The sequence below is a fragment of the Fistularia commersonii genome, chromosome 33 (assembly GCF_037954325.1).
Source record: "Fistularia commersonii isolate RoL2024-O1a breed Wild chromosome 33, RoL_Fcom_v1.0, whole genome shotgun sequence".
Classification (NCBI taxonomy): domain Eukaryota; kingdom Metazoa; phylum Chordata; class Actinopteri; order Syngnathiformes; family Fistulariidae; genus Fistularia; species Fistularia commersonii.
This window is the reverse complement of record NC_141316.1, coordinates 9,304,064-9,316,640: the sequence shown is the minus strand read 5'-3', so window position 1 is coordinate 9,316,640 and position 12,577 is coordinate 9,304,064. Positions and strand designations below refer to the sequence as shown.

The following is a 12,577-nucleotide window of genomic DNA, read 5'->3' as shown; positions in this document are numbered from 1 at the left end:
AAGGCTTTGCCATGCCAACTCAAAATCTGATTCGTTGAAGCAACAACGTCATCACCACTTATTTTTTGCGTTAAAGGCTAGCAGAACTAAGTGTGCAGCCCCCCCACCCCCTCCTCACACACACACACACACACACACACACACACACACACACACACACACACACGGGCAGATTTTTTTGACTTTGACCCTGCCTGGTAACAGAAGATGGCTGAAATGTGATTGGTTAAATGCTTTAACATGAAAATGCATGTCTGGAAGTGGCAACCAGGGGAAAAGCTATAAAATTAAGGAATAAGGAAGGAATAAGTATGAATACTTATTAAATAATTCCAAATGGTCTTTTTACTTCCTTTCATAGCTTTCCCCCTGGACAAAATATGATTAACCTCTATGATTCAGATATTTCATTTAGGCCAGCAGAGAAGGCCTTGCAGGCCCTGACGGCCCACCGCTGATAAGACGCAATATCAATGAGCGGGTCTATTTTCACACCAAAGGCGCATCGTGTTTTCAGCCGCATTATAAAACATACCGTATATAAAGTGAAACAAAACAAATCTTTTTGGGACATTGAACGATGACTTCTGGTTCCCTGTGGTGCAGAGAGATATCAAACCGCTCCCGGCAAACTACATACTGTTCTCTGGTTTATCGTTGCGAGTGGACTCCTGAAGTTAGCATGCGGTTGGAACGGTTGCATTCCAGCACCACATAACTAGTTATCTAACGTCTGACGTTCATATTCAACCGAGGACCGACAGGTGCGAACGGTCCGAAAATTGGTCGCACTAAAACATTTTGACGAATGTGCAACATAACATCGGTTGTAGGTCGGTAGACACAACAAGAATTCATACGTGAAGCGCACGGCTGATTTTTGAGAAAATGTAAGGGTTTCAAGCGCGCCTGTAGCTGCGAAAAATACCGTATTAAATCGTGTTTTTCCTCTCTTTTCAGCTTGCGACTGCCACCCCGTGGGCGCGGCCGGCAAGACGTGCAACCAGACGACGGGCCAGTGTCCCTGCAAGGACGGCGTCACCGGCATCACCTGCAACCGCTGCGCCAAAGGCTACCAGCAGAGCCGCTCGCCGGTGGCTCCGTGCATCAGTGAGTGGGCGAGCGTTCGCACAGCTAGCGCGGACCGGCGCGCAAGCTTTAACCGAGACGTCTTCTTGTCAAGACCTTCTTGTCGTGGAAAATGGACTTGAATTTCGTCACTTGAATGGAGAGGAGTTTCGGGCGGACCGTCGATCGTTAGATCTGAGGAAGCTTCGGGGACGAGGGCCGAAACGTCTTCAAGTGAAGAAATTCAAATCCATTTGCCGCGACGAGAAGATTTCCGCAAGACCTCGGCGTGACCCGGAACGACCGAGAACCTCCGCGGACATTTAACGGAGATGTTTCTCCGAGGAGAGGTGAACGGACTCGGCGTGTTGACGACATCGGGTTTTTTAATTTCCTGTTTGCGCGCACGTCGGGTCGTGAAATTTGTCAATGGGCCCAGCGCGTGCGGTCATGTGTCGTAAAGGGCGACTTTACGCCACGCCGCGCGCCAGGCTGTGCCGGGCGAACCTGCCAAGGCGAGGTTCTCGCTGAGGCTCAGGGGCTCGCCGCGCCGCCCGGCGCCACGCTGAGCCGCGCCACACTGGGCCACATGGCGCCGTGTTGTTCCACTCGCGTGCAGCTCCGGAGCAGATGGTGAACGGGTTCGGAAGAGGAGGAGGAGGAGGAGGAGGAGGAGGAGGGGAAAAAGAAAAAAAAAAAAAAAAAAAGCGGGCGGTCATGGATGGATGGATGGATGGATGGCGGACCCCGCTCGCCGCCGGACCATCCGGAGCGAGAGGGGGATTTGCGGACGTTCTTAAGCATATGCGCAACATTCAACCCCGCGAGGCGTGTTGTTAATGACAACCGCGCGTCTCCTCCCATTGAGGCCGCGAATCCCAAGACGGGCGACAAAGCCATTAATGCCGCCAATTAGAAGGATGTATTTGAAAGGTCCTTTCATCATCTGTGTGTCTTCAGAGGAGGCGGCCACGAGGGCAGTCTGACTCCAAAGTGGCCTCCGTCGCAGCCGCCCCTCCCCGCACAGGAAAGAAAAACCCTCGGTGTCCTTATTTGTTTTTGTTGGCAGGGTGTCCATAATTTCCGCGCGGACCGCTGCTGCTTTTGAGTCAAAACAGCTCTCAAAGACCTGCCAGCACCTCCCACCAACGCTCAAATGGTCCAAGCTCTCGCCCTCCAAATCCAATCAAAAGCAGATCCTCTGGGCGGATGCGGCGCCGGCCTTCCAGTAACTCTGATTACGGTAAAAGCGGCGGGTCGGTTGTTAGCATTAGCATTTGTATTGCAAAATTGCATATGATTAAAGGAGAAGTCCTGGAGGAATTTCACGAGGCGCTTTCTACTGCAGCCAGCGGGCAGAGCGAGGGGAAGGGCTGCATCTGTCTCAACAACGTCCAAATCAACCCCCCCTTCTCCTCGCCATCTGTCCATCTGTCCGCCGACTATCGCGGGGAGATCGCAAAGCGGCGTTAACGCACCCCCTCGCCGCATCTGCACTCGGACGGTTTGGCCGCCTCTCCGAGAACCGGCTCCCGTACGCCGGCGCCCCAAAATTTTAACTTTAACTGCCGCCTCATTTCCCGTTATTTGGATAAACAACGTCACTTCCTAAGACGCGGCACCTTTCGGTATGACTTCCCGGTGACTTCACCGGGCTCCGTCTGCACCCGTGGGATTTTTTTCTTCCTTTTTTTTCAAACGTTAACACTGACTTTTATTTGGAATAACTGCGGGACTGTTTAAATAAAAGTCAACTTTATTGTCAATGCTGCCGTACGTTGAAACATACAGAGCATTGAAATAGCGTTACTCTAAGACACACGGTGGGAAAGGTAAAAAAAAAAAAAATTATAACTCATTTGTCACGGAGAACAACGACAAGTTATGCCCGATATTGTCGGGTTTGATTTTTTTAAAGTGCCCAAAAACCCGTCCGTTATATTCGGAAACTCCCCGCAGGTCATCAGAACCGAAGAAGCCTCTGGGATGAAATGTCTTCGAGTGAAGAAATTCAAGTCCGGTTGCCACGACAAGATGATTTCCTCATGACCTGGATGGCTGAGAACCTCCACAGACATTTTAAAGTGACTCCAAGGGATTTAAAACTTTATTTCCGCTGATCAAAAATGAATTTATATCATAATCATACATTTTACAGCAAATTTGGACCCATCGATCCATTTGTGTTTGGTTGCGGGACGCACAGAAGGAATGAATAACTTACATTATTTACGTTTTATTTATTATCCGAGTCTGAACGATGTTTTATTTTGAAAAATGACCGAATTCTCTCCGTCCGTGACTCAATGAAGACGCCTCTCTTGCTCACGTGTTATATTAACACTAATATTAAACCCAAGCGCGAGTAAAATGAGTAAAAACGGACGTCTTTGCGAAAGGAAAAAGGCCCTGTGAGGAGACAGAAGAAGAGCCTGTGAACACGAAGAAAAAGAAAACTGCATTTAACGGACGATACCAGGAGACCTACTTCAAATATGGGTTGACCGCGACAGGTGATTCCCATTGGAGACCGATTCTCCGATGAGGCAGTGAAGCCTGCAAAAGTGCCTCTGCGCTTGGAAGGAAAAAAAAAAAAAAAACCTTTGGAGTATTTTGCAAGAAAAAAAACGTGAATATTTTGTTTATTTATTTCTCCACCGGTCCAAAAACCGTCGGGGAACGCTGTGATACTCGGAAGTCTCTGGAGGCCCAGACGTACCCAACCAGATGGATTCGGGATAATTACCGTAATTTCTGGACGATAAGCAGCGACTTTTTTCACTTAAACATCAATGCGGCTAATATATGGATTTTTTTTTGGAGGTGGTGCTAACAAGCTTCAGGCCGCTAACACATTGACGGACCGGGAAATTCTGAGACCGTTCAACTCTGACACCTAAGAAGACGCCTTTGACTTTTAGCGCGCAGGTGGAAGCCCAAGATAGCGACCGGCTAGCCGTTGCGGCTTATATTGAGGTTCAGAAATGACAGTATTCAGCCCCCGGATATTACGAGCCGTGGCTTCAGGTCATGACGGGAGTTATTAGAGTTATTAGAGCAGATGATGACCTCAGGAGGTCCAACCGGGACGCATTCTTGCCAAAGTCAGCGGCTCGGTCGCTACCTAGCGTCCGACGAACGATGTGTGTGTCATTAATCGACCATCTATCGTCGTTCCTTAGACAACACCGACGTGTCCACTAGCGTTTTTCATAAAAAAACTATCCTCCACCTCAAACGGCTGACGGTCGAAGTGGGAGTCATAGGAGGATCCTTCGCCGCCATCTCAACAGTGGTTGTGTTTGTGTTGTGTGTTTCAGAGATCCCGGTGATCAACCCCACCGCCGTGGTGAGCAGCACGGAGGAACCCGCAGGTTGGTACGCACGCCGTCGCTTTACCAGAAGAACGAAAAAAAAAAAAACATCTCGATATTTCTGGATCTGGGTTATAAGGCGCGGGATGAATATCAACGCGGGGCGTCGTGCTGTTTTGAAGCGAGGAAAGGAAAATGACGGCTTCGCGGCCAACGCCGGTTTCTCCTTTGTCGAGAAAAGCGGCGTCCTTGGCAGGTTTTCTCTGCGACTCGCCCGGCGTTGGCGAGGCCTCGTCGGGCAAACGGTACATCTGGGGCCGCCGAAGCCGGCCAGCAGGCAGCGGAAGGTGATGGCTCGCGGTCCCGGCAGGGAGATACAGCTAAGGAGAGAGTTTTGAGGCGTGAAAAGAACGCTGGCAAGCGAGCGTGGGGAAATTCGTTCGGTTTCTCCCTCCAAACCTCCAATTTAAGCTCTGGTCAATTACCCTGATGTTTCTCTCTGCAGATGTTTGATTCAGCTTCATTCCAAAATATTGATTCATTAGCGGGTTCATAACCTGCGAGGTTATAATATTCATATGGTTGCAACATTTGTGCATTAATCAGGGATCACATCTGCCTAAATAAGCCCAAACACATGGCTAGCATTGGTTTGTTTGGTGACTTTGCAAATTAATGTCTGATTTGAAATGGTTTGCATTTCAATTTGGATAAAGATAAAGACAGAAAAGCTCTATCCGGGAGAAGTAGCCTCCTCCTCCACGGGAGCTTCTTAGTTTTGCGTTCCCACTAGCAGCAAGAGGAACCGCTGTGACCTGAAGCTCCACGCTCAAAACCAAAACAATGAAGAAGAAGAAGAAGAAGAAGAAGAAGAAGAAGAAGAAAAAGAAGAAGAAGATGACATGGAAAAAATGGAGGCGGAAGCTGCATTGGCATTCATAGAATAAGAACCAAACTATCAGATGTTCGCTAACATGCTAATTTTGTCTGAAAGGTGGATGTGAGACGTAGCATGCCAGCAAAACCCCGGACCTCTTTCTCCACTTGTCAGCCAACCAGCGAGCGACGTAGTTTTTAAAAATGGCGCGGTCTGAAAGAAGGTAATGGGCGTGGCTTATGAGTTCCACCAATCGCCAAGCACCTTCGTCACACGAGTTCCTATGGAGCGGTAAAAAGACCTCGGAGTCGGAGCTAAGATGGTTCTAGGAGCTCCCCGGTTCCTCTGAAAGCATCGGGAAACAGTCTGGTTCCTGAGAAGCTTCTAGGAACTTGATGAAAATGCTTCGCTCTTGGAACGGCGGCCATTAATCACATTATTGGACAATCGCGCAAACACACGGTGAACCAGTTTCTCACATCGCCGGGCTCTCATTTATGTTTTGTTTTCTCCTATTGTTCCCACGTTTTCTCCTCTCCGGCGGCTTCCTTTCAGCCCCGCTTTGTGTTTTCCCCCGATCCCTGGGAAAGTGTTTCTGAGTCGCGTTAATGGCCAATTCACCTCGGGCTCCGCTCGAGCCTTTTCCCCCTGCAGAACCGCCAAAGGAGCGGCTTCGGCTTCGGAGACGTCAAGGCCCCCCGAAACGTCTTTGTGTAAGGGGTGGTGGGTGCAATTTGTCCTTGTCGCAGCGCGGTGAAAGGCGCTCGGCGGAGCAGGGCGTCGAGGGCCGCGCCGCCAATTGTGCGTGTTTTGAGTGGGCCGGTCTTCCGGGTCACTGGCCGATCGGACGGAGGCTTTTTTTTTTTTTTTTTTCCAGGTGAAGAGCCAGAAGAAAGTGGCCCTTCATGGGAAAACACAAACTGCTGCGCCTGCCAACGCTACGGCAACGATACCTCCAGGCCAGCCACTGTATTCCAGCCGACACACACACACACACACACGCGCGCACGCACACACACACACACACACAGGTGGCACTCTAATGAAGTCCATGCACATCTCGTACTGATTCAAGCGCTGTCGCAGTCCCATGCATATTTACATGATAATGATCTGCACATGGAGCTCACTCATAATGAGACCTTCAGAAAAGCTATGATATTCACACACACACACACACACACATATGACTAAAGTTGCCCACATCTACACCTCCGTCCATTGTGTTTTTTTTTTGTTTTTTTTTTTGTTAACGTCATCCTGTCCTGAGGTTATTGGAAAGCCTCTCCGTTTCTTCCTCTCTCCGCCCAATAAAAATCTCCCGCACTCTCATTCGCCGCCAAGTATCCTGGACGTTTTTACGGGCTCCCCGGTCCCCCCTGTTATTTTTTTTTTTCCTCCGGATTTTTCTTCCCCCCCCGAAACCTCCGCCCTCCGAAAAAAAAAAAAAAAAAAAAAAGAATGATGCAACGTGCCCGGTAATATAAATTGATTTGCCCTGGAAATAAAGCGACAGGGTTTTTCTATTTTCGAAGGCGGCGAGACGCCCGACCACACGTAACTGCAAACAAGGAACGCGGGTTTTTCGTGTTCCTCGGAGATGACCGACCGGGACCGGGGTTCAGCATGGAAACTGGCTGTATGAGAGGATCTCATTCCTTTTTTATATTTTTTTGTTCTGCCTCCCAGTTTGTAAATGGGAACGAGTGTCGGCTCAATCCATCAGCCGCGGTTACAGTTACACTCAGTTAGCGTAAGTTGAATTCTCAGCGCGGCGCTGCCTTCTCTCAAGGATCGTTGTGAGGTTGACACCTCACAGCCAGAAGGTTCTGGATCGGACTCCCACAGGGGAGTGTGGAGTCTCCGCGGGGTTCCTCGGGGTTCTCCGGGTTCCTCCCGAAGCATGCAAGAGGTTCCGAAGTGAGACACATTCATTGCGGTGAGGGAGTCAGAAGCTTCCGGTGAGAAGGAAACCTACATTGACTTGTTGTTTTTCAGCGTCCAATGAGGGACCTCCTTGCTGGGAGGTGGACGCGCTAACCTCCGCAACCACAAGTCACTCGCACAAACGCCAACTGCTCTTGTATGCAGCTTCAGCTGTGCTTTGCAGGTCCAAGACTGCTCCTCAACGGCGCTGCAGGAGAAGAAAAGGCCTTCTTCTGCACTCTGGATCAGTTAGTTAGTTAGTTAGTTAGTTAGTCCTCAACGGGATGCGTAGAGCCAACCGTGGCTACCAGATTTCTCCATCTGGGTCTATCGTTGGCAAGTGGTTGTGCCTGTGCCAGGCTCACTTTGCAGGCCTTGAGGTCCTGGGCCTTAACAACATCACGTCCACATTTGGCTTCCTGGAGTCAGATAGCGAAGGTGGCGCCGCGCAATGAGGAGCAACACCTTGAAGCTCTGGCCTGAACAGGAAGCAGGTGGAGCGAAGCCAGCGCCGGAGGAACGTCTTCAGACGAACCCCATCGGGTCAGAAACACAGACCGCTGCGTTCTGGACACTTTGCAGGCCTTGCTGCAAATTTCTGCTCATTTTTCTTCCCTCTGGAGTCACAAAAACAGGATGACCGTGAAGCTAATCATCCAGAAGGAACAGATGGAAAGACCTCATTTCCATGAAGAAGAAAAATATTGCCGGATGACGAAACCGCAGATTTAAACCGTCGCGCCTTCCGCGCGGAAAGCGTCTCGGCCGAGGCGTCCGCGTTTTTTTTTTTACAACGAAAGCGCTCAGCGTCCGTCTCCGGCGAGCGGTCAGCGGAGGTCATCTGTTCGCTGTGTGGTCTCAGGCATCACGCTGGCAGCGAAGGCTCACTTACATCCATCCAACCGTGACCTTCTTCCTTCACGCTCTGTCTTTTGTCAAGAAGCTAGAAAACATGTCAGACGGAACACTCTTACCCCTCTGGTATGTTTCACTTGCCTCCCGGCACCAGCTGTTGCAGGGATTTTAACGTGTGAATTACTGAAGGTTGTATTTTTTTTTTCCTCTCTCTCTCTCACTCGCACACAAAATGGTGCAAGCTACTGAACGTCCCGGCCTTCGGAGGAACGGCCGGGTCCCACGCGGACCTCGACGTAAACACGGCATCCGCGTGTTTTAATTGATTTCCCTTTCCTAAACCGAGATCTTCTAATATCGCCCTCGATGATCGTCGGCAAGTTCTGAGGAGAGTTGAATTCGGACGACTCCGAGGTGGAAGCTATCACAGCGTTCCAGTTAGCCGCTAGCTAACGGCTAACTGGACTGATTGTGGCTAAAACTTGGATGTTCCTCTGGGAGCCCTGGAACCCGTCTGTGGTGTCAGAGGCCAGAAGACCCTGGACTTTGTCGTTACTCTGTTTCTCGCCGATTCTGTTAATTTTGTCACAAAAACACAGTCGACCAGCGGACGAGATCTTCTCCTCCACCTCCTCCATTGAAGGTTCACCGCAGCCCATCGCCTCCCTCATCTAATCACCTCTTCTGCCTCATCTTCTCTTACTTCCTGTCCTCTTCCCCTCCATCCATCCTCCAACCTCCCTCCGTCCACGTCCAAACTATCTGATTTCATCTCCAGAAACATCTAACGCATCATCTAACACATGACTCCCAGTGTTTTTTTTAAAACGGCGCGACCGAAGAAGCATTTGCTGACGTCACCGACGTCACATGAGTTCCTTTGGAACCCCAAAAAGATCCTGCCTCATAGAGAAGGAGCTCTGATGGATGTAGGCACGAAGAAACGTCCCTTCTCCTGAAAAACAACCGCGAGACGTTCGAAATGCATCTTCGTCCCATCCTGCCCTGCAAAAGTTGGGAATGCGTTTGGTTTTGCGCCGCAGGCTCCTGACCGCTGGTCATCTTTGCTCTTGCAGATTGCGAGTCTTACTGCAAACCGGTGAAGGGCAACCTGAAGATCAACATGAAGAAGTACTGCAAAAAGGATTACGGTGAGAATCTCCGGCGATACGGTACGATACGGACGATCGCGCGACAGAAGTACTGACCCTGGTGTGTGTGTGTGTGTGTGTGTGTGTGTGTTTGTGTGTGGTTGCTTCCGCAGCGGTGCAGGTTAACGTGCTGGACATGGAGACGGTGGGCGACTGGGCAAAGTTCTCAGTGAGTGTGATGTCCGTTTACAAGAGCCGCGGCGAGCCCTTGAAGCGCGGGGACAACATCCTGTGGGTGCACATGAAGGATCTAGCCTGCAAGTGCCCCAAGATCCAGATGAGCAAGCGTTTCCTGGTGATGGGCGGCAGCGACGGCGGAGCAGGGGCCGCGGCGGGACCCGGCGGCGGCGGCGGCGGCGGCGGCGGGAGTGGGAATACCAATCCGGGAACAGAACGGGTGGGCCTGCTGGCTGATAAGAACAGCCTGGTGATCCAGTGGAGGGACGTTTGGACGAGACGGCTGAGAAAGTTCCAACGCAAAGAGAAGAAGGGGAAGTGCAGCAAAGCGTGATGAGCACGGGCCGACGCTACCTCCTCCTCCGATGTCCACTTTGAACCCAGTAATCTTCCTCTATTCCTTCGTCTTCCTCCATTACGGGAACACTGCACAATACAAAGACTGCATGTACCCTGCCTGTTTTAAGGACATCGTTTTTTTTTTGTTTGTTTGTTTTTTTGTGTATATTGTATAATTATTCCCCCTTTTTATTTTTCAAAGTGTGTCTTTATAATGTCGCGTGTATTGGTTTGCCTTAAAAAGGGACCGTTAAAAAGGGTATGAAGTGTACGCGAAACTAGACGCCATTCCCTCCATCCAAGACGACAGCGGAAACGTCCGACCGTCGGTCCAAACACCTTCGGGGACGCTATTTCACCCCGACAACCGCTAGCGCGCCTCGCGTTTCCGTGACGAAACCGACCGAACCCGCGCCCCTCCGGTTGAACCTCAACGTCGCGAAGCAGAATCGGCCCTCGGACTCTTCTACATCCACGCCGCTGCTCATAACAGCAGTTATACTCCCTGCGTGGAAACATATTAGCCCACCCGTCTGTGTTTCAGCCACATCCTTCGTAGCGGTTTATCCTTTTAGGCTGAGCGAACGCCGTTGGCGCGTATGAGTCACGTCCCCGGCCTCTCCGGGCCGAGCCTCTTCCGCCTCTCTCGAGCGGCTTATAAGTCATGCGTGACTCATCGCTTGTCACTTTTTCTAGAAGAAAGATGAAGCGACGTGGACGAAACCGTTGGAATTTCAAAAACATTGTCCTCGGAGGCCTGGAGAACGTCTTCCGGTAGCGAGAAACCCCCCCCCCCCCTCCGGTGGTCCCGTCTGCAGACGTCTGAATTGTTTTCTGATGTGACTGGCGGACTTTTGTTTGCCGCAGCTGAAGCGAAAGTTCGTTTCCGTGCGGCGAGGAAAAAAAGAAAAGAAAAAGAAAAGACGACGACGACGGCGGGACGCAAACGAAAGAGCCGCGCTTCTCTCCCGGCGGGTTTTTGACGAAACGAACGAGACCGGAGAGTTTTTTTTTTTTTTCTTCTAGCGCTCCCTGATTGTATTATGACACGAGCGTATCGCGTTGCATTCCCCGTGTGTTTTGTTGTGTGTGTGCATGTTTGTGGTTTCTGCCGGTCCGTCGAAACCGATCGAGATCCAAAGGAAAATTTCCCGAGTTCCCCGCCGCCCCCCCCTTCATGCCTACCGGCTCCTGTCATCCATTGCCAAATAAGCATAGTCAGTTTTTAAATTCAATTAAGAGACTATGGAAGTCGGGACGGACGGTAAACCGCAGGGAGGCCGGCTCCGCTCGCTCTCCGGCTTTTTATCTGCCTTTTGCTGTTATTTCATTTTGTAAAGCGCATTACGATTTATTTAAGTAGAGTAGACGATAAACACCGGTCCGGAGGGGACGTCGGGCTGGCGTGGCGTCGACAGGCACGTCATGCCGATGTTTGGTTTGTTATTCGTCCAAAAAGAGTGTGTTTTCGTCCGTCCGTCCCCGCTAACCCCCGCCGCCACCGCCGCCCTCGACAAATGACGGCGTCTAAGCAGGTCGCCGTGAACCCCCTCACCGCCATCTCTCTCCTCGCCACCGCTTTCACTTGAAGGATGTAAACACGTAGCAGTCTTATCAACGGTAACGGCAAAAACCAAAATGCACGACCTCCCTGCCAATACGATGTTATTAGCGTAGCATCAGTGTCGCCTTTAAAATGGTGTAAGCGTGTAGCGCCGACGGTTCCTTCATTGATTATCTGTACAGTTTATCCTGCGCTCCAGGGCCGCTGGAGTCCATCCCAACTTTCATTGGGCGAAAGTTGACCCCGGATCGCTCCATCCGGGGGACACGGGGACAAATGTAGGTCAGGGGTCGGCAACCTTTACCGCTCAAAGAGCCGTCTGGACCCGTTTCTCCGCACGACTGTTTTGAAATTTAAAATGAATCAACACGGCATGTAACGTTGTTTTCATGTATGAAGAAAATATCCATCGTCTGCCGCTTGTCCTGCGCTCAAGGTCGCGGGGAAACGAAATATGCGTTGTATTTTTTTTTTAAATCAGGCAACAACCGCAGGGAAAACGAAATGACAAATTCTGCGTGCAACAGAATAGTTTCACCTCCGAAAAAAAAAAAAAAGAAACATTGCGTTTAGGGTTACTTTTTAGCAAAATACTCAATTTGAGTTAAAAAAAAAAAAAGAAGGCAAATGTAAATTATCCACCGTCAGCAAATCAAAATTGCTTCATCCTTTAAAATGACCAATAAAAATCTTCAAGTTTAAAACAATATCTTAAATGAGGAACAAAAATAAAATATTTTTTTTTATAATCGGATGTAATGAAAAACAAAATGGCGCCAATCCCCTTACAGAAAGCGTCCGAACGGTAAAACTCCGCCGTCCGTGCGTGCTTGCGTCGTCATGGCGACACATCACAACAAACAGGCGTGTTTTTTTTTACCGTGAAAACCGCCCACGAGCGACGCATGTGCCGCCTTTTGACCTTTTCTAACTGAAAAGCCAGTCCGGGCCCGCGGTCTCAGAGCGCTCGGTCGCTCAGAAATCTCCCGCAAACGCCCACCGTGCACGTTATTAAAGATGAGAAATAAGCCAGATGTTTTTTTCGGGGTGGGGCTGCGAGGGCGGGAACGTATTCTCTTGTGAAAGCTATTTAGCGAGCCTCGTAGGAAGAGGTGTCCTGTTGTTTAACGTTCACGAGCTCGGCGGTTTGGCATCGGAACTGAGGCCGCAACCACTTTGCTTTGTTGCCTCCTTTACAGCGTTCACAGGTGTGTTTGCATGTGTGTGTGTGTGTGTGTGTGTGCGTCTGAATCAACACACCCGAGCACACAAGTGACGCGCACGCCAACCCAGAGACGAGAGGACG

The 12,577-nt window shown here is 50.4% G+C and overlaps 1 protein-coding gene across 1 annotated transcript in view; it reads left to right on the top strand.

Annotated features, from left to right (window-relative positions):
• ntn2 (netrin 2) overlaps window positions 1-11,862 on the top strand; it is a 39,789-nt gene extending 27,927 nt beyond the window's left edge. The window contains exons 4-7 of the mRNA XM_086140624.1: window positions 961-1,110; window positions 4,389-4,442; window positions 9,117-9,191; window positions 9,305-11,862. Coding sequence (XP_085996750.1) covers window positions 961-1,110; window positions 4,389-4,442; window positions 9,117-9,191; window positions 9,305-9,702 — 677 coding nt within the window. The 3' untranslated portion in view covers window positions 9,703-11,862. The remainder of the gene's footprint in view (window positions 1-960; window positions 1,111-4,388; window positions 4,443-9,116; window positions 9,192-9,304) is intronic.
• The last annotated feature ends 715 nt before the right edge of the window (window positions 11,863-12,577 follow it).